This window comes from Podarcis pityusensis (assembly GCF_964106645.2).
Source record: "Podarcis pityusensis genome assembly, chromosome: 1".
Taxonomy (NCBI): Eukaryota; Metazoa; Chordata; class Lepidosauria; order Squamata; family Lacertidae; genus Podarcis; species Podarcis pityusensis.
In genome coordinates, this window is record NC_138028.1 from 104,012,305 (window position 1) to 104,036,295 (window position 23,991).

The 23,991-nt window shown below is 46.3% G+C and overlaps 1 protein-coding gene across 1 annotated transcript in view; it reads left to right on the plus strand.

Annotated features, from left to right (window-relative positions):
* Positions 1-23,991, plus strand: part of LOC308475555 (uncharacterized protein) — a gene marked incomplete at its 5' end in the record, with an annotated part of 499,606 nt that overhangs the window by 11,301 nt on the left and 464,314 nt on the right. Inside the window, one exon of the mRNA XM_081002593.1 lies at positions 17,316-18,431. Within this exon, the coding sequence (XP_080858719.1) occupies positions 17,316-18,414 (1,099 nt within the window). The 3' untranslated portion in view covers positions 18,415-18,431. The remainder of the gene's footprint in view (positions 1-17,315; positions 18,432-23,991) is intronic.

The following is a 23,991-nucleotide window of genomic DNA, read 5'->3' on the forward strand; positions in this document are numbered from 1 at the left end:
TACCATAAATATGCATGCCATCCAAAAGCATTGTTAAACCCTTCCAAATCTAATACATCAGTGTCCTCAAGAAGTAGCCAGTCTTTTAGCCAGCAGAACGCTGCGGCTTCATAATACAACTTTAAGTCTGGCAGGGCAAAGCCCCCTCTTTGTTTTGCATCGGTTAATATCTTAAACTTAATTCTGGGCTTTTTGCCCTGCCAGACAAACTTAGAAATGTCTCTCTGCCACTTCTGAAAGCACTCCGTTTTATCCAAAACCTGAAGTGTTTGAAATAAAAACAACATCCTTGGCAATACATTCATCTTGATAGCAGCAATTCGGCCTAACAAAGAAAGTTTCAATTTTGACCAACTATCTAAGTCTCTCTTAATTTCTGTCCAGCATTTTTCATAATTGTCCTTAAATAGACTTAGATTTTTTGCTGTTATGTTTACCCCTAGGTATTTTACTTTTTTAACCACATTAAGTTCCGTCTCATTCTGAAACCGTTCTGACTCTGTATCAGTCAAATTTTTCCCCAAAACCTTAGTTTTCTGTTTATTTAGTTTAAATCCAGCCACCCGACCAAAGTCATTAATCAGTTGTAATACTCTTTTCGTACTGGGCTCTGGCTTCTGCAAGGTCAAAACCAGGTCATCTGCAAAAGCTTTTAATTTATATTGTTTCTGACCGACCTGAATTCCTTCCACCAACCGATCCCCTCTAATCATGTTCAATAGCACTTCCAGAACCGAAATAAATAACAAAGGGGAGATAGGGCAACCTTGTCGTGTCCCTTTTTCAATTTTAAACTCTTCTGTAACCACATTATTAACTATCAGTTTAGCTTTCTGTTCTGAATATATCGCCTCAATCCCATTCTCAAAACCCCGTCCCACTCCCATCTCTCTTAAATTTCCCATCATAAATTTCCAGGAGATATTGTCAAAGGCCTTCTCCGCGTCTATAAAAATTAAAACTGCTTTTGTATTTATGTCTGTTTGCAAAAGTTCCAAAATGTCAATAATGATCCTTGTATTAGCAAACAGATGTCTTCCTGGGAGAAAGCCGGCCTGGTCCTTATGAATTACTTCATTTAAAACTTTTTTAAATCTATTTGCCAAAATGTCTGCAAATATTTTGTAATCCACATTTAAAAGAGAGATGGGACGGTAGTTCTTAAGTTGTGTCTTTTCAGCTTCCGACTTTGGTATTAATGTGATGAACGCTTCCTTCCACGACTCCGGTGCCCTCTTCCCCTCCATAATTTCATTGCTGACCTCCATCAAAGGTTGTATCAAATAGTCTTTTAATGTCTTATAGTACTTGGAGGTCAGCCCATCTGGTCCTGGAGATTTGCCAAGTTGCATGTTCTGGATGGCTTGTTCGATCTCCTGTTGTGTTATTTTAGAATTCAGGATTGTCCTATTTTCTTGTGACAATTTAGATAGTCCGTTTTTTGCCAAAAATTGTTTAATCTCAATATCATCTTGCGGCCCTTGGGTGTATAATTTTTTGAAATATCTCTGGAAACACTTTCTAATGTCCACTGGATTCTGGATGTTTTTTCCATCAACCTCTAAGTTCGTAACAGTATTTAATCTTTGTCTTCTCTTCAACTGCCAAGCTAGCAGTTTTCCACATTTATTCGCCGACTCAAACGTTTTTTGTTTCATTAATTTAACCTTCCATTCAATTTCCTGATTTATCAATTTAGAGTATTGCGTTTGATAAAGTTTGATTTCTCTCAGAGTTGGCTGTGACTTCGGATTCACTCTTAATTTCTTCTCTAATTCTTTTATTTTATCCAAGATCTTATCTTTTTTCTCATTTTGTGTTCTTTTCTTTACTGCATTCTGTTGTATCAAGAATCCCCTCATTACAGCTTTGCTTGCGTCCCAGATTATTCTTTTTTCCACCATATTATTCATGTTTATCTCAAAATAGTCCTTCAAAACTTTTTGGGCCTTCTTGGTAATTTCCTGATCTCTAAACAAATTGTCATTCATCTTCCATCTAAAGGATCCAGTTGGTAATAGTGTCATATCCATCTTTACTGCATTATGGTCGGAGCAGGTCTTTGGGCAGATTTCCACTTTTCTGACCTTAGGTGCCAGGCCTCTAGAAATCCATATTTGGTCGATTCTTGTCCAGGTCAGTTGGGCTTCAGAAAAGAATGTTCCCTCTCTTCCTAGTGGGTTCTTTATCCTCCAAATGTCAATCAAATCCATGTTGTCAGTCATTTCAAAAAAGGTTTTAGGTAGTCTGCCGTCTTTTGTAACATTTTGACTTTGTGACTTGTCCATGTTAGTTGATACGACCCCATTCATATCTCCCATCATTATGATGTTGTTGTAGTCCAGATAGTCCAGCATTGTCTCCTGCAACTTCTTGTAAAATTCCGATTTCCCTTCATTAGGTGCATAAATTCCTAATATCAGCAGTTTCTCTCCTTGATATTGTATCTCAATAGCCAAAATTCTTCCATGTTCATCTTTAAATAGGAATTTAGGTGACAGGCTCTCTTTTGCGTATATCACCACGCCTCTCTTCTTAACTTTGTCCGACGATACAAATTCCTGGCCCAATCTTTTATTTATTAACACTTTTCTGTGGAGCCTCGTCACATGTGTTTCTTGTAAACAAATAATGTCCAATTGTTCTTTTTTTAATATATGAAATATTTTCTTCCTTTTTTCCGGAATGTTACAACCATTAATATTCCAGCTCAAGAGTTGCAGAGACATCCTGAATTATCTGGTTATTTTTCAAGGGGTGGTATCTTGTTCTCAGGATCTTCAGGTTCCACAGATGCTGATGTTGGTACTGGCGTTGCCTCAGGCCCAGAAGGTAGTTCAATTCCTTTTTGAAGGTCCTCTCCGTATGTAGACAGGAATTTGTCTCTCTCTTCCAATGTTCTTACTTTAACCTTTCTCCCTCTAAAGGTAAAAGATATTCCTTGGGGAAATTCCCACCTGAATGGAATTGCGTTGCTCCTTAGTAGTTTAACAAGTTCAGAATAGGCGGCTCTAAGATCCAGCAGTAGTCTTGGGATATCTTTATAGATTTCAATTCTTCTATCCAAAACCTCCAGTGATTTTACGAAATGTAGTCCCAAGATCTTATCCCTTTCCTCCTTTGATCTCAATGTTATCAGACAGTCTCTGGGCCTCTCCTTCTTTATGAATCTTCCAAGTCTGAAAGCTGACACAATTTTAAAGTCCTTTTCTTCCAAATTCCAGAACTTGGAGAATTCTTTGGTCAAAAACTCAGTTAGATGTCCTTCTTCTGCCTCTTGTAGTGATCTAATCCTTAAGTTGTTCTCACGATTTCGCAGTTCTATCATGGAGAGATAAATCTGATGTTCCCCAACTTGTTTAGTGAGTGGTCTTACCTCTTGCTCTAAATTTTCTAATTTTTGTCTGGTGTCCTCAGCCAATTTCCGATTTTCTGCTGAGGCCTCCGTTAACTGTCCAATTGCTTGTGCATTCTGTACCACTTGTGTAGTTAATTTATTTAGACATTCTGTGTTTTTGTCAATCTTTGCTGATTGCGCATCTACTTTCTTGTCCAAAGCTTCCAATTTTTCAAAAATTTTGTCTAGAACAGAAACAGATGCTCCTGAGGCCATATCTTCCAATTGTAACTGCTCTGCTTCGCCCTCTCCCTCCACTTCTGAGGGCAAAGTAGGTACAGATGATCTACGTGTCTGTGAGGCTGAGGTTAGAGTTGTTAAAGTTGTTTGTTTAGCTCTCCCTCTTTTTCTTGTGCCACTCATTCCAACGTTATCTGTCAGTCAAGGTCACACTGAGTTATTCCCATGGGAATGGAAAGGTCCAGAGCAAGCAAACAACAAGGGAATCGAAAGTAAAATGTGCATGTAAAGTCACTGTTTTAATCCAATCCTCTAGAGGGAGCTTAAAATGTCTTTCAGAGTCTAATTTAATGTCCAAGAACCTTCAAATACAAATGTTTAGCAGAGTTTATAAATGGTCACTTTGTTACAGACAGTGCTTATTTATCTCCAAAAAGAATGTTTCAAATTTAAAAGGTCTCAATACCCTCAGATTGTTTCAAGTTCCAATATACAGTATCCAAATCTGCAGTACTGACAGCTCCCTTAGTGCTCAGGCAGCTCCTGACTCTGGGTTTCACCTTCTAATTTGTAATCCAATGAAAGGAGGAAAGTCAAGTGCAAGTAAAAATCCCAAATCTTTAGCTTAAAGTCTTTACTTTAAGATGCAAGTTCAATAGATGCTTAGATCTGTAAAAGTTAAGATCTCTTTCTTTCAGCCTCCACTCCTCCAGCCGATTGCTTTTTTCAAGTTCAATGGCTGCGGAAGACGGACTTCCTGCTTCCACGTCTCTCCGCTTTCAGCCAAGTTCAAGCCAATTTAAATTTTCCTTTTAAAGTCTCTAAATTCAAGTGACTCAGTCTTTTACTCACAAGTTAGTTGCTTTTCGTCCGAATCCGTAATTTAGCAGGAAAAGGGGTCAGCGCTCACCGACAGTAGCAGCGCGGCTTCACTCCTCAGGCTGTGAAACAGCTCTCAGCGCCGCAACCCCCCTCCGCGCTCCGGAGCCCCTTACGGGGTTCCTTCTGCGCTTGGAGGGTCGCTCAAGGCGCCCACCGAGCCTCAGGACCCCAGGCTCTTGCCGCCTGGGGTTTTCCAGGATGGGTCTCCGCTTCGCCGTAGCGGACGACCCGTTGCCTGCGGAGCCTCCTCTCCCGTTCAGAAGAGGACCGCCATTGCCGTTCGCGCCGCCCCCGGAAGTGGCAGAGTTCTTTTTTGTCTCGTATTTCCCCCCCTCAAGACACAGGATCAGGAATAGAGTCCAACAGCACAACTTGGGTAGAGAGCAGAGTGCTGGGTTGAAACTGCCCATCACCACATCGCAAAGATGGCTCACGAAGCTTCTGAAACAATCGCATGTGTTGTATTATTTTGAATACCGTTTGGGGCTTTTAAAATATTAAGCAGTTTGGAAGCATTTCAAATGAATAAACAAAAGTAGAGAAAGTGCGAAGAAGTTAGGTGCAAAGAAGACAGAGTTCTTTGGTAGCGGTGGCGGTCACTCCAAACACCCATCTCCTTGACCCGTAACCTGAATTGCAACCTAGTGTTAAGACTGTATCCCATGAACTCATAAATCCTGTGACTTTTTAAAAACAAAATAAAACATACCCTTGAATTCCACCCCTACCTCCAAGTTCTAATCTGATTTGATTCCCATTAACTTAAAGAGCATTATTTCAGTTTATGACCACTGAGGGGATCAGTGCCAAAAAGAACATGCTGAATGCCAGAAGAGTTGACAGGATTCCATGACACATGATCACCTTAAAATAGGCTTATAGATTTGGCTATTTCTTATTGAAGATGATTTATTAGTATTCTTAACGGAGGGCCATTGTGAGCAAGGGAAGTTTCCTGTGTGTGCAGGGAAAGGGCCCTGTTCAGTTTTCTTAATTTTTATTCCAGCAATGGCCAAGACATTTTGGAGAGAAAATCTGATCTTGGTTTGCCATTGAATCTGACTGTGTGACTAAAGATTTGAAAACTCACCCCACAATGAAACAACTGCCCTGAGACACTGTTGCAGTGGGTATGTGTTTAATTAGGCACCAGTTGTCTAATTAGGTGGAACCACCCAGACTCTCTCTTTGTGTCTTTGTTTGATTCTGGACATGATGTTCCCTGGAGAAAGATAAAGCTTCCATAATTATTTTAGTGATCTGCAGAGGCATATCTTAAAACAATTAACTGATACAACACGTCTAATTTTAGGTTAGGGGGTAGGTTCTTGAGGGTGGGGAAGGTCTCTCATTGTTAAATGGCGAATGTCAGCTGTAATTGGTCATTGGGACGGGAGGTGGTCAGTTGGGAAGTCACATTTGCATATTCATTGCAGGTGGCATTTGTTTACCTGTTTTGCTACCATGCTAGATTTACACAAAAAATAAAACTGTAAAATGATCTGCAAGGTCTTTGTGCAGCAAGCCTCATGTCTAGAGCTAAAATAGGTAGTTAGGCTAAGACATCATTACTGAACAAATGTAACGAGCTTGAGTTAGAATGGTGTGGGGAACAGGATATGGTCAGCGGGCCAGATTCTAATGTCCCTCCCTTCCTGTGGGCCATATTGACAGGGCCTTCTCCATGTCAATCACCAACTTCATAATGTCAGGTGACCCAAACTAAAAAAAAAGAGTATCTTTGAGGATTACCCACAGGGGTTATCTTTTTCATTACTGCTGTTGTTTAGAGGGATATTTGCAATGAAGATGGACAGTGGTCTCGGAAACAAGTCTTACGAGGAAAAGTTGGAGGAACTGGGTGTACAGTATTTAGCTTGAAGAAGAGGAGGCTGAAGAGAGACATGATAATACTCTTCAAATACCGTATTGGCCTGAATATAAGCCTCACTTCCCCCCCAAATTACGACCATGAAAAGTTAAAGTGCGGCTTATTTCACGACCTTATGGTATGCAGCCAGGAGCATGGGGCAAACACTAAAGCGGTGCCCACCTATGTGTAGTCCCCCATCCTCTCCCCGAAGGCCAGGAAGGGAGAAAGCAAGGAAGGGAAAAGGCTGTCGATAACGCAGTGTGGCTCTCCCCCTGCCTGACCAGTAAGCAGTCAGGAGCAGTGTGGAATGAAGCGGCTTATATTTGGGTTTCCCCCCCTTTTCTTCTCCGCCCCCCAATTTTAAAGCTGCGGCTTGTATTCAGGCCAGTATGGTAGCTGAAAGGCTGTCACATAGAAGGGGACAAATCCTGTTCTCTGAAATCCAGAAGGCAGGACAAGGGAGGGAGTAATTTGCAGCTCCTATATTCTCTTTTCACATTCTCACAAAATTTGCTTGCCAGCCTTTTCTTTACTTGCTCTCTGTCTTTCCTTTCCCCACACAGGACATCACAACTCTGTCCTGGTAAATTCTGTTTTCAGAAGAAATCCCATGGCATTGTTAGGAACCTGATTTCTCTTCAGCCTAGCAACGCCCCCCCCCCCCAATACCTTGGGAAGGCATTGTAATTGAACTGCCTACTGGTTCACTTGCCAGAGGAGGTTTGATGTTTTTTGAGGAGCAATCTTAATTGCAAGTGTAATGAAAGCACTCAGGCATGTGATGAAGAAGACTCCCCCCCCCCCAACACACAAGCGATTCACATATTTTTCCAGCTTTCACCAGTATGCGAAATAAATCTGGAGTACAGATTTATAGTTCACGTAAATTACTCCTATAGAGTATTTCAAGAAATGTATACAACAAATTATCCCTGGATGAGTTAAACCCTTAGCCGTTAAGGGATATGAAGTTCAGCAGGCAAACCAATCCACCGTCGACTGTCCTTGAAATTATCCTCTTTATGGTTTATATTGCACATGTTCCTTATTTATCACAGACTGTCAGGTGTTTTATTTACTTGTTTATTTACAGAATTTATATCCCGTCCCTCATCGCACATGAACTTGGGGTAGCTCCCAACAATATAAATCACAATAAACAACATACAGATGTATCTCTCTCTCTCTCTCTCCTTCCAGAGCCAGGATTACCGTACTTTAGAATTATTGGTAAGGGCAGTCAATCGCTGACCAAACAACTACTAGCCTAGTAGCACATTTTTTAAAAATTTAAATAATTTCTATACTGCTTTACATCCCCCTCCCTCTCCCAAATCTCTAACCAGTTTATAAAACAACCTATTTTAAAACATCAACTAGAACATAAAAATCGAAAATCAACTGCAGTAAAAGCCTACATTTACAAGGGCCTAATTCTGACTGAGGTGGTAAACCTGTGTGTCAGGTGTCAAATTGGACATGCTAAATATGTAGGCAGAAATGGAGGGTTTCTTAATACTTTGGGCAGTGGGCTGATATTTCTCAGGACTGAGCCATGTTGTAGAGATCTACCCGTTCCTTCTGCTGCTGCAGTACTAATGAAAATCTTTTCCTCTCCAGCAATTACAGTGCTTGGAGGGAGAATGTTGTTAGGATTGTAGCTAGGGAGGAACCCCTATGCACTGCAGTCCTGATAAAAATCACCCCACATCTAATATTGAACATTTTCAATACTAAATATTATCATTTCTTTATTAATACTGGGCATAGCAGACTAAATTAGGGCTGCCACATGTCCTGGATTTGTCTGACAGAAATTGTGTCCGGGCAGAATTTCTGAAGAGCGGTAAAAATGTCCAGAAAACCCGGGCACATGGCAACGCATGTCAGAAGTCAGAAGTGTTGATTTTTCAGCAAATTTCCTTATGAATAGCTCAGAATCTTTTTGTTTAGATTTTGCAAATAAAAAAATCCTCAAGTTTTGTGTCCGGATATTCAGTTTTTGAAATATGGCAACCCTATACTAAATAGATCCAGTAGTGCAAGGACTTAGGGCTCCCCCCTCCCATTCTCGTCTCCTTGCACATCCTGTCCCAAATAATTTCTGGGGGTTCCTCCAATCACTCAGAGCAGATTTCTGGAGGGTGGGGGGAGCATGGGGAAGGGAGACAGAAAGGAAGTTCTGTTGTGCAAACAGAAAATTTTGCTCATGGCTCTAGTTAGCTGAATACCAACCATTATTACTAAACATTATTTAGCATGAAATAAAGCCCCCATACAAAGTTGTTACTACACATTTAGCTTAATGCATGCTACTTCAGCCTGCAGTTGGGTGTGTTTTTTATATCACTGCATGTTCCTCAGCATATGGCATTCCCAACAAATAGAATGTGAGATTGGATTAGAGGAACACTATTCAAGAATCTGCCCCAAACCCAGTTGCATGCTAATTTTCTATGTGCCTGGAATCTCTTGTGTTGAGAAACATTCAGTCATGAGATCTGAAATCTGAAGTAGTAAAAGTTTATACCAGCTCTTATATGTGATATGTGTGCAAACTAGCATTGTAGGATTGGCTTTTGTGGCGGGAGGATGTTGTTTGCTTTTGTTTTGTGTGCTGGGCCACTGCTAATAAGCATTTGCCACCTCTTAATTCATGGTTTAACCTGCCTAGAATCTCCCATGTTAATTTCCTTCCAGGCAGACACTGAATAATGGAAACAGATAATAGCCGAGTTGTTCTCATTAGGAACAATCTCCCATTGTCAGACAATACATACCATATTTTTCCAAACATTCATCAGCCTGTAACTTTCTGTGCTCCTTCATGCCTCCCTGCCTCTTCCACCCTTCCTGAATAATGAAATAAGGCAACACGTTTCCAGACTCCTTTTATGCTTGAACGTGAACATAGTGGGATGCTTCAGAGTAGGGAGAAGGTGGTGGCGGCGGTGGCAGCAGCAGCGGGATAAATATATCTTTCCCATGCCTGATCATGGCATTACTTGGGTTGTGCACATCACATGCGCATACCATCATCCTGCAACTGTTTCATGAGCTCAAGAGAAAATAGATGGGGAATCAGTTTTGGGAGGAAGTCAGAAATGCGTCTGGTAAAAAACTGGATGCGTTTTTACCAGATGGGGTGCTTCCAGACAACCTCTGCAGTTTGCAGAATAGATTTTGTTCACTCTTTTATGAGCACCCCCTCTGATTTGTTTGTGTGGAGGGGATGACGTTGCATCAAAGCAAGTGTTATCCATTTCTTTATTTAGGAAAAAACAACAACACCCCTGATTATTTGGGGAAGTGGTTTAAAGCTTCAAATAAGCTTTCATTGTGCAACCTGAATTTGCTGTAATCTGACTGAATCTGACTGAATCCCAACCCAAAATAGCTTCAGCCTGGAAGAGGCAGTGCACATGTATATCAGATCCCAGTTATTTCAGTTATCTTTCATTGGACCGCATATACTTGCAACAAAAACTGGAAGTGTAATGAAAACATAAAATACCATATAACAGGGTTTATTGTTCATAGTTTATTTCTGTTTTTAAAAAATATTGTGTTTTTTTTAAGGCATAAAAATGACTGGCTCATCTTGAAGAAGTTTAAACAACTGAATAGGCCTTTTGACATTGAAGGATCTTTAAAAGGTATCTGAAAATTAGTAGTGAGGTTGCCTGCTTAGCCTCCATGAGAAGAGCATTGCACATGGTAGGGCAGGTGGCACTAAATGCCCAGTATGAATCTGGCCACATCTTTAGACACCTGACTACCTTCTGGTCTTTGTACAGCAGCTCTACAGACAGCAGCTACCTATACACGTTACGTAAAATATCTTCAGGAAAACCCCTGGAAAGAGAACTGAGAAAGAACCTATTAACCCCGTAACTACACTTCTCTTTCTGCTTTCCTTAGAAACATACTTCATCACCTTATGATAGTTTTAGGCAGAACTTTACTTGCCTAGATAATCAGAAATGCCTGGGATGCAGTGTGAGGCAGACACCTGGCTGCTTAGGACTCACTCTTCTTGGAGCAGAGTGGGAAGCTGCCAAAGATATTTACCAGAACAAATATATATCATTTCCCTGGTTGTTTTTTTCTTGGCAAGGAACTCAGACAACGAGCCTGTTGCAAGATGAGATGCTGATGATGAGCTGTCTCGGTTGCCTTGTCATCCCCAGACACAATTTTCTGTCTATTTGCACTTGATCAGGGAAAATGGATTGTGTCAACATGAGGTATTCAACCCTCTTAACAAAGGGAAATTCAGTGGGAAGAAAGAAAGAAAAAGAAAAGAATCCCCCACCCTAAGCAGCAAGAACAGACAGTTCTTAAAGGTACCGGCAACCTCAGTATATTGGAATAACAATATGTTTTTATCTAGTTCAGCTGCATAACTCAGCTATCAAACAGACAGCAACTGGTTCCATGAGTACCTGTTGAAACCCCCCTGAGGTCTAATATAAGGCCTGTATTTGGCTGGAGGGATATAGGCATTTTCTACTGATCTAAATGATAGATTGGAGTGTAATGAGTTTTGTAGAAGCAGTATTTGCATAAAAAATAATAATTTAAAAAAACACCTCACACCACACTATGTTTCACTAATATAGCAAAGAAGATTTATTAAATTTATTAGTACACTGATCTGCTAGATCCAATTTATTACGTCAATTGAATTCAGCTTTCAGCTGGAGTTGCTGCATCTCTTGATGCAGTTGTGGAGGATCATAGAAACATAGAATTTCAGAACTGGGAAGGGTCTTGGAGGTAATCTAGTGGAATCCCTTGCTGACTGCAGGATCCTACAGTGCTGGACAGAACTATTACAGCATCCTTGACAGGTGACTGTCTTCAAGCATCATCACAGCTAACCTATTTCCTAACTGAGAGAGGCAAGTGGTTGAGTCTCTTTGAGTGTAACCGGGACAACATAAAGACCAGTCTTTTGGCAATGCCTCATTTTGCCCTTGACCTAGGGACAAGGTGATCACAAAAAAGAGAGAGGCTAGGTGAGGGAGTATCTTTTTACCCTAAGGCATGCTTAAATGTCATGAGATAGAACTTTCTTTCAGCCTTGGGAAGACTCCTGGGAGAGGAGTGTTTTCCCTAGCAACTATTTCCACCTCTCTTGGAGCTGTTGGGTGGGCCTGAGATTTTGAGGCCAATTAATGTACTGTACAAAACTATAGGTGTGTACAGTAGCTTTAGTGTACTTTCATTTACTTTCTACCTAAACCCTGTAATCTTGCAAGTTTCTGAAATGATTACATCATGGTTTGCCTCTTTTAAACTATCATATAATTTAGTATGTCAGCGTTCTTGATCTGGAAGTTTTCCATTGTACTGAAAGATAATAACAAAACTTTATAGCGATTTCTTTTCTTCAAAAATTAAACAAGTGATTGCGTCCACAGCATGTCACATCACTCACATGCAAATGACAACACTAGCTAAAGGCATACATTTAAATCCCCAACTATACCATTTTCCCAGTGATGGAACAAAAGTTTGGTTAAAAAAAAACCCTGACAAAAATCTAGTTCATACATAGTATAATTCAGTGGTGGCCAACCTTTGTGACACATGTGCCTCAAGTTAGATTGCAAGTATGACATGGTGCCACTCTCGTACTGCCCTGAAACTCAACTTGAAATTGGACCAGTAATTACAAGCTTTCTCAGCGAGCTTTGGGAAGAAAGCTCATCTGTTTTCCAAGAGTCTCCTCCTGGCTCATCATGGTGACAGTGCATTCAGATGCCTTACTGCAATCAACACATGAACCTGGAGTTCCTAGCACCAGCTTTGGCAGAGAGCCACTTGGAATTATATTGACCTCTCCCCCCAAACAAGAGAGGTTAAAGAAAGGCTTTTGGATCTGGAATGGGGGACAATAAGCACATATAGTTTGCAAGAAACCATCAGAAGCGATCCAAACAGAGATGTTCAGAGTTTCATTACATTCAGAATTACTGGACAAAATGGTGCTTGATTTGTAATACAGGGCACTATGAATTTCACAAACTACTAATTCTGAGCTAGGCTCTAGATAGATACCCCTGCCTGAAATCTGTGATCAGAATGAGAGAGGACCACAAAACCCACTTCTATTAGCATGCATGCCATGCTCTCCCTTATCTCTTTCTGTAAGGTAGAAATTTACCTTGAGTGCAACAATGGGATAACTAGTGACCCACTCCTCCTTTCCTGTCTGAGTTTGAGAAAACTATATAGTTGAAATTTCAAAAAACAGTTAAAGACTGTATTGTTTTAGCATTGACACGTTTGTCACCTTTGCAGGAAGATGTACTACAATAAGAACAGCATTATTAATATTATAAATTTCTAAACTGAAGATGCAAGGAGCATATAATGGATGGCTAGATTCCTCCTCTAGGGTTCCACTGAAAATGAATTCCTAGCTTTCATAGTTGTAGATCTTAATAAGCAAGACACGGGTGGCACTGTAGTCTAAACCACTGAGCCTAGGGCTTGTGGAATTGATTGATTGGTTTGACGTGACCCCCGCTAATTGATTTGCGATCCCCAATTAGCTCTTTATGGCCGCCCGGCACGCTTCCACTCAGCGCCTCTGCTCCGAGCTCTCAGTCACGCCTCAGCAGAGTTAACACAGCGTCGAAACTGTCACGTAGCTTCACTTAGCTTCAGACAAACACACACAGAGTCCAGGTTTGTCCATTTCAGTCCTTTATTCCGACATTCCCCAGGAAAACCCCTTGTGATGGCCTGGGATTCCGATTCGGAGGATGAAACAGAGGAATCCCAGCCTGCACAGGAGTCCCCGCCTCCAGGGCCGGCTGAACTGGGGCAAGGCCTAGATGCTGAAGAGCCTGCACCTGTGGCAGTGCATCAGGAGCTGGCCCCAGGTGAAGCCCTTCTGGCCCCAGAGGGGCTTGATGACTCAGTGGCCACAGGTGAGCCTCCTCCAGGGCCCAGTAACCCTTCGGCCTCTCCTGATCTGCAGAGGCTTAGGGCAGAGAGGCGAAGGGAACTGGTTGCCCCCAGGAGGAGTGCTCGCCTTAAGGCCAGAGGAGGCGGGGCTCCTGGGGACCGGGACCGCCCCTGGCCTTAGAAGAGGATAAAAGCCCAGTCAGCCCGGCCCCAGGTTGCGGGAGCAACGTCGTTGTTGGCTTCGGACCTTCCTGTGTTCCTGATCCCTGCTCGGCTTCCTGTTCCTGACTATCCGGTACTCCTGTTCCCTGCTCGGCCTTCTGTTCCAGCGTTCCTGTTCCCCGCCCGGCTCTCTGCATCGGACCTCACCCCTCTTCGTGTGGACTCTGCTACACTCACGGTACCTTACCCCCGGGACCAGCACAGTTTGCTCCCGCCACACCCGCACTCCCCCTTCGTAGGGGTGCGTTCGGGAAGAGCCAGAGGCCATGGCTGACCAGGCGGCTACACTGGTGGCTTTGGCCCAGGAGAACCAGGCCTTGACTCACACCGTGCAGCAGCTCAGTGACGCGGTTGTGGCACTTCAGCAACGCTTGGAAGCCCTACCGGCTCCTGGGGCCGACGCCCCGGCTCCTGGCAAGTACCCAGTGGCTTTGCCTGAGAAATTTGATGGAGCCCCGGCCAGCTTTCCCATGTTCCTGGCCCAGGCCAAGCTGTATATTCAGGGGCGAGCCCGGAACTTTCCTGACGACCGCACCAAGGTGCACTTTTTGATTAGTTTGTTAAAGGACCAGGCGGCCAAGTGGGCGTTGCCGCTACTCAGGCAAGACTCCCCCTTGCTGGCAGACTATACGGGGTTTTGCAATCGTTTGGAGGCCGCGTTCGGCAACCCCCAGAAAGGGAGTCAAGCCAACCGGGCGATTCGGCGTTTGAAACAGGGCAAGTCCACGGTGGCCGCATATACCACGGAGTTTCGGCTGTTGGCACAGGACTTGACCTGGAATGATTCGGCACTGCGGGACCAGTATCTCGAAGGGCTTTCGGACGAGGTACTGGACCAGTTGGCCACAATGGAACGCCCCACCACGCTAGACACTCTCATTCAACGGAGTCTACAAATAGACGACCGGTTGGAGGATCGTCGTCAGGCCCGGGGTCGCCGACACTTCCAGTTCACGGCACCAGCTTTTTCCGGCAGCCCCACGGTCACAACTGATTTAACGGAGGAGCCTATGCAGCTCGGGGCAGTGCGGCCACGCCTTTCCCCCGCAGAGAAGGCGCGGCGTCGGGAGGGAAATCTCTGTCTTTACTGTGGCGGAAGTGGACACTTCGCTCGGTCTTGCCCTGAGAAACGCCAGCCGCAGGGAAACCGCCAACCCCAGTAGCTGATGGCCCTAGCTACCGGGGGTCCCAAACCGCGCAGAATGGGCCTGCATCAATGGACTTGCAACATCTTATGGTTTCGGTACGTTTATACCCTCCAGGTGGGCCCTGGATCCTCACCCATGCTTTGGTAGATTCAGGGGCAACCCGCTCTTATATGGACGCTGCTTTTGCCGCCCATCATCAGGTGCCACTTCGGAACAAGCCAGTACCGGTCCAGGTGGAAGCGATTGACGGACGACTTCTGTGTTCAGGTGCCGTTACTCAGGAGACCCAGCCCCTGGTCCTGTGTTTCCAGCAGCACCGGGAGTTGCGAACTTTGGACATTGCCTCTATGCCCCGCTTCCCCCTGGTGCTCGGGATGGACTGGCTGGAAGCCCACAACGTTCAGATTCACTGGGTCAAACGGACCGTGCACTTCCCAGACCCATGTTCCCATGCTCAATCCGGGACGCTGGCGGCCGCGCCCTCAGAGGAGGCAGCACCCACGCTCCCAGCCGTGTATCAGGACTACCAGGACGTGTTCGAGGAACGGGGGGCAGACCAGCTGCCGCCGCATCGGCCTTTTGACTGCGGCATAGACCTCCAACCCGGAGCGCCTTTACCAGTGAGTCGCTTATATTCTCTAACAGAGCCAGAGCGCGAGGCTTTGCAGGACTTCTTGCGCAAGAACCTGGAGCGTGGGTTCATTAGGCCTTCCACCTCGCCTACCGCGGCACCAGTGCTTTTCGTTAAGAAGAAATGTGGGGAACTCCGCCCTTGCCATGATTACCGAGCCCTGAACAAAATTACCGTCCCAGACCGATACCCCTTGCCCCTTATCTCGGAGCTGCTGGAGCGGGTGCAAGGGGCACAGGTGTTCACCAAGCTGGACCTCCGGGGGGCCTACAACTTGATTCGGATCCGAGCCGGGGATGAGTGGAAGACAGCGTTTGGGACCCGGTACGGGCAGTTCGAATATTTGGTTATGCCTTTCGGGTTGTGCAACGCGCCTGCTGTGTTCCAACGCTACATCAACCACGTGTTTCAGGACTTGTTAGACAAGTACGTGGTGGTGTATTTGGATGACATACTGATTTACTCCCGTGACCCGGCTCGCCATGAGGGACATGTCCGGACCGTGCTGCAGCGCTTGCGTGAGCACCGTTTGTACGCAAAGCTCAGCAAGTGCGAGTTCCATCAGCGGGCTGTGGACTTCCTTGGTCACCGGCTCTCTCCGGATGGGGTGCAAATGGACCCGGGGAAGGTGACAGCGGTTCAAGAATGGGCGGCACCCCGGAACCGCAAGGACCTACAACGTTTCCTGGGGTTCGCCAATTACTACCGGACCTTCATCGCTGATTATGCTCATCGCACCACCCCGTTGACCCGGCTACTGCGCCCAAAGACACCGTTTTCCTGGGACAAGGAGGCAGAGGAGGCGTTTCAGGGGTTGAAGGCCTGTTTCCAGAGGGCACCAATCTTACAACATCCTGACCCCTCTCGACCCTTTGTGGTGGAGACCGACGCCTCCAGTACGGCTCTCGGTGCCGTCTTGTCTCAACAGATTGGTCCTGAAGCGCCACTCTTACCCTGTGCCTTCTATTCCCGCCAGCTCCTACCAGCGGAGCGTAACTATACTGTGTGGGAGCGGGAACTACTGGCCATCAAGGTAGCCTTTGAGGTCTGGCGCCACCATCTTGAGGGGGCACGACATCCGGTGGAGGTGAGAACCGACCACCGGAACCTGGAGTACCTCCAGACCACCCGCAAGCTGAACCAAAGACAGATCCGGTGGGCGTTGTTCTTTTCCCGGTTCCAGTTTCGGATCCGCTACATCCCTAGCTCTCAGAATCTGAAGGCGGATGCCCTGTCCCGGAAACCTGAAGACAACGCAGACACGGTACAGCAAGCAGAACCCACCACGATCCTACCTCCGGCCGCATTCCTGGCCACCCAGGAGGCGCAGCCACTGCAGGTTCGGGTGCGGGAACAGCAGCGGGTCGACGCTTGGGCCCAGGAACGACTCCGGGAGCTGGCTGAAGGGTCCAGCCCACAGTATCCGGGGCTGGTCCTGCATCAGGGCCTCCTGCTGCACCACGGTCGTCTGTACATCCCGCCAGGGCCACTGCGGCTGGAGGTTCTCCGGATGGCCCATGATGCCCCAGCAGCGGGGCACTTTGGACGGTATCGGACCACCCATCTGGTCAGTCGTGAGTTTTGGTGGCCCCGCCTGAAGGCTGACGTGGCTCGCTACGTTGCTGGTTGTGATGTCTGCCGGCGCGCCAAGGGACCTACCGGGCGACCCCCCGGCCTACTTCAGCCATTGCCAGTTCCACCGCGCCCTTGGCACACAGTTTCGTTGGACTTTGTAGTGGACTTACCCTCGTCTCGTGGCTGTACCTGCCTTCTGGTTTTCTCCGACCATTTCACCAAGATGGTGCACTGCGCTCCCTGTCCATCTGTACCCACAGCCAAGGAAACTGCTCAGCTGTACCTTCAGCATGTCTTCCGCCTGCATGGACTACCTGAGCGCGTGGTGTCCGACCAGGGCGTTCAGTTCACATCCCGGTTCTGGCGAGCATTACACCAGACCCTCGGGACAGAGGTCTGCCTCTCGTCAGCCTACCACCCACAGACCGATGGCCAGACGGAACGGGCGAACGCGGTGCTGGAGCAGTACCTCCGGTGTTACTGCAGCTACCAGCAGGATGACTGGGTTGACCACCTGGCATTGGCGGAGTTCGCCTATAACAACGCGGTGAATGCGTCCACCCAGCAGACCCCGTTCCAGGCCAGTTATGGTTATCATCCACGGCTGTTTCCAGAGGTGCTGCCGGCATCCGCGGTCCCGGCGGTGACGGAGTGGCTTCAAGAGCTCCAGTCCCAGCAAAATCTTTTGGTGGAGCAACTGCACCAGGCCAAGGAAGCGTACAAAGCCCAGGCCGACCGCCACCGCAAGGTGGGGCCGGAACTTCGCGTCGGTGACCTGGTTTGGCTCTCCACTCGCCACCTCCACCCCTCTCGACCTTCGCGGAAGTTGGACGCCCGCTTCACCGGCCCGTTCCCTATCGTAGACCAAATCTCTCCTGTGGCATTCCGTCTCCGGTTACCCGCAACCCTGAAGGTTCACCCGATCTTCCACAGGTCCCTTTTGAGTCCGGTGGCCCCACCCGACGAGTTCCACCCGAACCGTCCCCGACCGCAGCCAGTGTTGGTTCGGGGAGAGCCTGAGTACGAGGTGGAACGCATCCTGGACTCCCGATACCGCAGGGGAAAGCTGCAGTATCTCATTGACTGGAAGGGGTACGGACCGGAGGACCGTTCCTGGGAACCAGCGGCCAATGTCCACGCACCTGCCTGCCTCCGAGAGTTCCATGCGACGTACCCCGGCAAGCCGGGTCCGGACCCTCGGTTGAGGGGGGGGCCTGGGAGGGGGGATGGTGTGATGGCCTGGGATTCCGATTCGGAGGATGAAACAGAGGAATCCCAGCCTGCACAGGAGTCCCCGCCTCCAGGGCCGGCTGAACTGGGGCAAGGCCTAGATGCTGAAGAGCCTGCACCTGTGGCAGTGCATCAGGAGCTGGCCCCAGGTGAAGCCCTTCTGGCCCCAGAGGGGCTTGATGACTCAGTGGCCACAGGTGAGCCTCCTCCAGGGCCCAGTAACCCTTCGGCCTCTCCTGATCTGCAGAGGCTTAGGGCAGAGAGGCGAAGGGAACTGGTTGCCCCCAGGAGGAGTGCTCGCCTTAAGGCCAGAGGAGGCGGGGCTCCTGGGGACCGGGACCGCCCCTGGCCTTAGAAGAGGATAAAAGCCCAGTCAGCCCGGCCCCAGGTTGCGGGAGCAACGTCGTTGTTGGCTTCGGACCTTCCTGTGTTCCTGATCCCTGCTCGGCTTCCTGTTCCTGACTATCCGGTACTCCTGTTCCCTGCTCGGCCTTCTGTTCCAGCGTTCCTGTTCCCCGCCCGGCTCTCTGCATCGGACCTCACCCCTCTTCGTGTGGACTCTGCTACACTCACGGTACCTTACCCCCGGGACCAGCACACCCCTGGGCTCACCGCAGCCATGACAAACTGCGACTTTCCTCCCTCAAAGACCAGAGGGGAACAGAAACGAAACTCCTCCCAGCTTCTAAAGCTGACGTCAGAATGCTGAGGCATCATGGGAACAACTTAACCTGTTAAGTTCCAAACCCCATACCCCCTCTTGCCGAAAATTCTGACAAGACCTTTTTGAGTTCAACACCTTTCCCTTTGCCTTGTGCCCCTTCCCGGCATCTTTCCCAGGCACCTGTTGAACCCCTTCAACACTCCCAGAATCACACTGTGCGACACTTTTCCACGCACTTGTGACCTGATACCCTACTGACCCATTTGGGCCAGCAGTTGTGTCTTCTCCGTCAGACTCTTCCCCCTCTGACTTGACAACCCGTCTGTGAGCTTTCTCCATTACGCTAACCGGAGATGAAGCCTCACACCTGGACACTCCTTTCACAACCTTTGGAGATGCCCAAACCTGCCCTGAACCCTGATCTTGGACCTGGTCCCCATCACCGGGTTCTGAACCCTGATCCTGGACCTGGTCCCTATCACCGGGATCAGCCTCTGGCTCCCTTTCCTCCTCAGAATCAGACAGACATTCTGAGAGAAAATCAGGACTATCCCTGAGCCTTGAACACCCATCCTGTTCACAGAACTCAGCCTGCTTACTGACCAGCAGCTTGGTTTGATCACCCTCTGGGTATGCAAACTTCCACCCATTGGTTGCAGGATCATATCCACAGAAGATCATTTCCTGAACCTTTGGACCACCTGCCTCAAAGAGCTCAAAGGGCTCTTTGGCTACCCTCCCAAACCCGGGAAAACCATGTACCTGTGCACCTTTGCATGCCCTGCACCCTAGGGACCTCCCACATTTCCGGAGTTCGCACCCTTTTGTGCACCTGTGCAACTTTTGCACATGACTGGGAACCTTAGCACACTGCGCCTGTGCTTTTCCAGCATTCCCACCACCCTCCAGAGGTGACTCCAGAACAAAGAGATTGTTCTGCCCCCTTTTCACGTTGGCCACTTGTTTCCACTGCGGCTTTCTGGGAACCTGCTTTGTTGACATTCCACTCCAGCACGCACAGTGGACAAGCCTTTACACTTGCCTTTGGAATTCTTCGCCCCCCCGATCTGCTCACTAGCACTCCTTGAGGCTAAAACATCAGGAACAGGGGCACCAGCCATCTCTAGGCTTTTCTCAATACTTTCTCCAGGGCTCTGGTCTCCTGCTGAAGCTTCACAGCAAACGCGGCAGCACATTCCCAGACAGCCCTTGCTCAACTTCTTAGAGTGAGCCTTTGAAACGCAATGTCCTCCAAGACCTGGCTGCCTGCCATTGTCCTCCGTTCTCCCAAGGGGCCCAAGCTTACTTACAATCAGTTTCAGCTTCTCCGGCTCTCCCTTCTCCGTGGAGAAACGATTTTCCAGCTGCTCTCTTAGCTCCGCAGCTACTCCTTTGCCTCCTAGCAACAGGCAAAAATCTCACCACCTCCTGCCGCAACTTCAAACGCATTCCGGTGACAGTTTTACGATCGGTGATTAAGCATCCATAAGCATTCCCCCTCTGACTTGACAACCCGTCTGTGAGCTTTCTCCATTACGCTAACCGGAGATGAAGCCTCACACCTGGACACTCCTTCCATAACCTGTGGAATTGATTGATTGGTTTGACGTGACCCCCGCTAATTGATTTGCGATCCCCAATTAGCTCTTTATGGCCGCCCGGCACGCTTCCACTCAGCGCCTCTGCTCCGAGCTCTCAGTCACGCCTCAGCAGAGTTAACACAGCGTCGAAACTGTCACGTAGCTTCACTTAGCTTCAGACAAACACACACAGAGTCCAGGTTTGTCCATTTCAGTCCTTTATTCCGACATTCCCCAGGAAAACCCCTGGGCTCACCGGAGCCATGACAAACTGCGACTTTCCTCCCTCAAAGACCAGAGGGGAACAGAAACGAAACTCCTCCCAGCTTCTAAAGCTGACGTCAGAATGCTGAGGCATCATGGGAACAACTTAACCTGTTAAGTTCCAAACCCCATAGGGCTTGCTGATTGAAAGGTCGGCGATTCAAATCCCCGCAACGGGGTGAGCTTCCGTTGCTCAGTCCCTGCTCCTGCCAACCTAGCAGTTCGAAAGCACATCAAAGTGCAAGTAGATAAATAGGTACTGCTCTGGCGGGAAGGTAAACGGCATTTCCGTGCACTGTTCTGGTTTCGCCAGAAGCGGCTTAGTCATGCTGGCCACATGACCTGGAAAAACTGTCTGTGGACAAACGCCGGCTCCCTTGGCCTGTAAAACGAGATGAGCACCGCAACCCCAGAGTTGATTGCGACTGGACATAACTGTCAGGGGTCCTTTACCTTTTACCTTTAGGTCTTAATAAAAGAAAAAGATGCACAGTTAGATTGAATGTCTGTCTTTTATACAAGGTGGAACACCATTTATTATGGGATGTTCAAGTATAAGTATTACTTAGCCAGAGCTCTCACCGACTTTAGGCTTTTAAAATCATGAATCATTGGTAGGGTGGAAAAACACTCTTCTTCTTACATTAGTAGAGACATTTGTTGGATTAAATGCTGTTCTGTGAGCAGAACAGCAGCAGTGAAGTTTAGCCATGTTAAAAGGCTCCTTTTGGGAGGAAAGGTGGGATATAAATTTAACAAATAAATTAATAATACAAATATGCTCATCAAAGGATAAAAGTTTGGTCTTCTTCTTCATTCCCCTTTCTTATTCTTTAGTATAACTTACCTTAATATTGCCATGCTTATGGCCAGTCGTGAGAAACAAGGTGGAAAAGAGAAATGTTTTCAGTGCTCTTTTAATTGCTGCAGACTATATGAAAATGCTACCAATGTATTTCAAGAACTTCTTGTTCTCCTTGGCTGGCTATATGTAGCAGACACCTTTTTTTATAAGTTAGTTAAATTAGAATCCAGGTCATAAAAAGCAACTATGCATTCATGCATCAGATGTAAAATATTAAATAGCACATCATTGATTTGCCCACTTATTCCAGATAATAAAAAATAAGGTTTATTAGCTCCCAAATCACCATTTGAGACATTAACCCAGGGAGAAAATAGAAATGGCTTGATAGAGCAGAAAAGATGTTCACAAGAATTATTTTCAGATTTTCTATGTGACATTTAAGTGGGAACTATTAGCTATTTTTCTCATTCAACAGCTTCTTCTGGGTTCTGGCTGTGCTAGAAATTTTCTTTTCATTCTTAAAACAAAGAGAAATCCCTATTTTCTTATGACTCATGAATGTTGAGATCAAGCTCCACAAATAATAAATGCATAACTAGTTGGAGTAGGCTTGGTGTCAATTGTTTTAACTCCCAGCAAAATATAGATGAAAGCAAATACTTTGGGAGTATACTTTAGGGAAAATACTAGAGGGAAAGAGAAAATTAACAGAAAAATTAGAAAAAGAGACAAGAAAGAGGTCATTTAAGAAATGAAACCAATAGTGGGGAAGAAATCGCTTTCAGAAAGTAACTTGGTAAGTAGATGGAAACACACACATACACACACACACACAGAGAGAGAGAGAGAGAGAGAGAGAGAGAGAGAGAGAGAAATGAAGGCTGAGGAAAGAATGGCAGCAGAAGAGCAGAACAAATTCAACAAAATGATCCATCTACTGGCTAATGGAGACTCAAGACTATGCGCTTCCACCCAATTCAGTGTGACAATGGCTAGAGTACAAATCCCATTATTTGATCCCAGGAGTTTATAGAACTATGTTTTGAGAACCTAATTAACACCCAAGTGGTTGGGTTTGGATGTCGAAAAGCTAAGGTTTAAATCCCCATTCACCCTAGAAAGCTTCTTTGGTGGCTTTTAGTTAAAGCTTTATCCCATGCCTTTTAAGAAGTTAAAACAAGGCAACACCATATATACTTTATTAGTATACAGTACTATACACACTTACCTAAGGATAAGTCCTATTGAACTTAGTAGGACTTACCTCTGAGTAGACATTCCTAGGATTTCAAGGTAATATTATGCCTGTAGTAGTGATGTACCAACTAGCTGCTTGAAAGAAGGGTAGGGTACAAATGTGACGTGTGTAAGGGAGCCTCCAGATTTTTTAGTATTTTTGCAGGAGGGGTTTAAGTGCAAACTGAGAAATTTAGGTTGGAGCAATTGAAGTACACTGAAGCACAACAAATGAGGAAATGCGTTGAAAAGTGAGGAATGAACGAATGGTTCATGGGAATATGCATAAACACTCCATGAGCAAATCAGGTTGAATGCAAAATGAATGTTCATTGTTGTATAACCTCCCTACAAGCAGATTAGTATGCTCAATAAAGACTGGCTATGACCCAGCCTCTGTGGAACCAACTCAGGATGAAGGCGCATTAAACAGGTCATCTGGTGGAGTCCTAAGTAATCAGCAAAATGTCAGCCATTAGGATAGGCATGAAGAGGCTATGGATTTCAGGAAGTGTTGAAAAGGGAGATTCAGCGCATCTTTGTGTTTAACACACACCTCCACTGCACTCCTGCAATTTCATCATATGAAGTGTCCTCCCAGCAATGGGATGCTAAGAACTGTTACCATCAACCAGAGAAATAATAAATCCTGTAGTTACATGTGAAAACTCTCCTAGATGGATGATCTTTGACAGGTAAGTCTTCTTCTTTGAGCGGGCTTCCCAAGACATTTCCATGATGAATGGCCTTGTAGCGGGATTGTACAGCAGCACCTTCAAAGTCATGGGATTTGGCACATAGAAAAGTGAATGTGGTGTCAAAACCCATGCTTTTGGAGTTGAGGAGGCATGTGAGCATGACTGTAATAATGGACATGTTATCATGACTGTCAAAGAGATTGTAATACATCAGCAGATGTGCCGACTTACCTGCCAAAGGACATCCATCAGTGAGCTTTATTTATTTTACACAAAACTATTATTTATTATGCTCACAGCAAATGGCTAGCCAACTATTATACTAAAGGCCAACTCAAGTAATTGGTTCAGCGGAAGGCTCCCCATTTCTAGAATACAGTCCTACTGTTCCAACCAACTTGCACCAGTTTCTTTCTCACAAGAAATCTTGTTACCGGTACTCTTATGAAAACTCTTACCTGCCCTAAAAGTATAAACCCCTCAGATCTCAAACCCAGACCTACCTCCCAGAACACTTCCTTGATGCCACCTCTTTTCCTTCCTTCAAAGAAGAAGAAGAAGAAGAGTTTGGATTTGATATCCCGCCTTTCACTCCCCTTCAGGAGTCTCAAAGCAGCTAACATTCTCCTTTCCCTTCCTCCCCCACAACAAACACTCTGTGAGGTGAGTGGGGCTGAGAGGC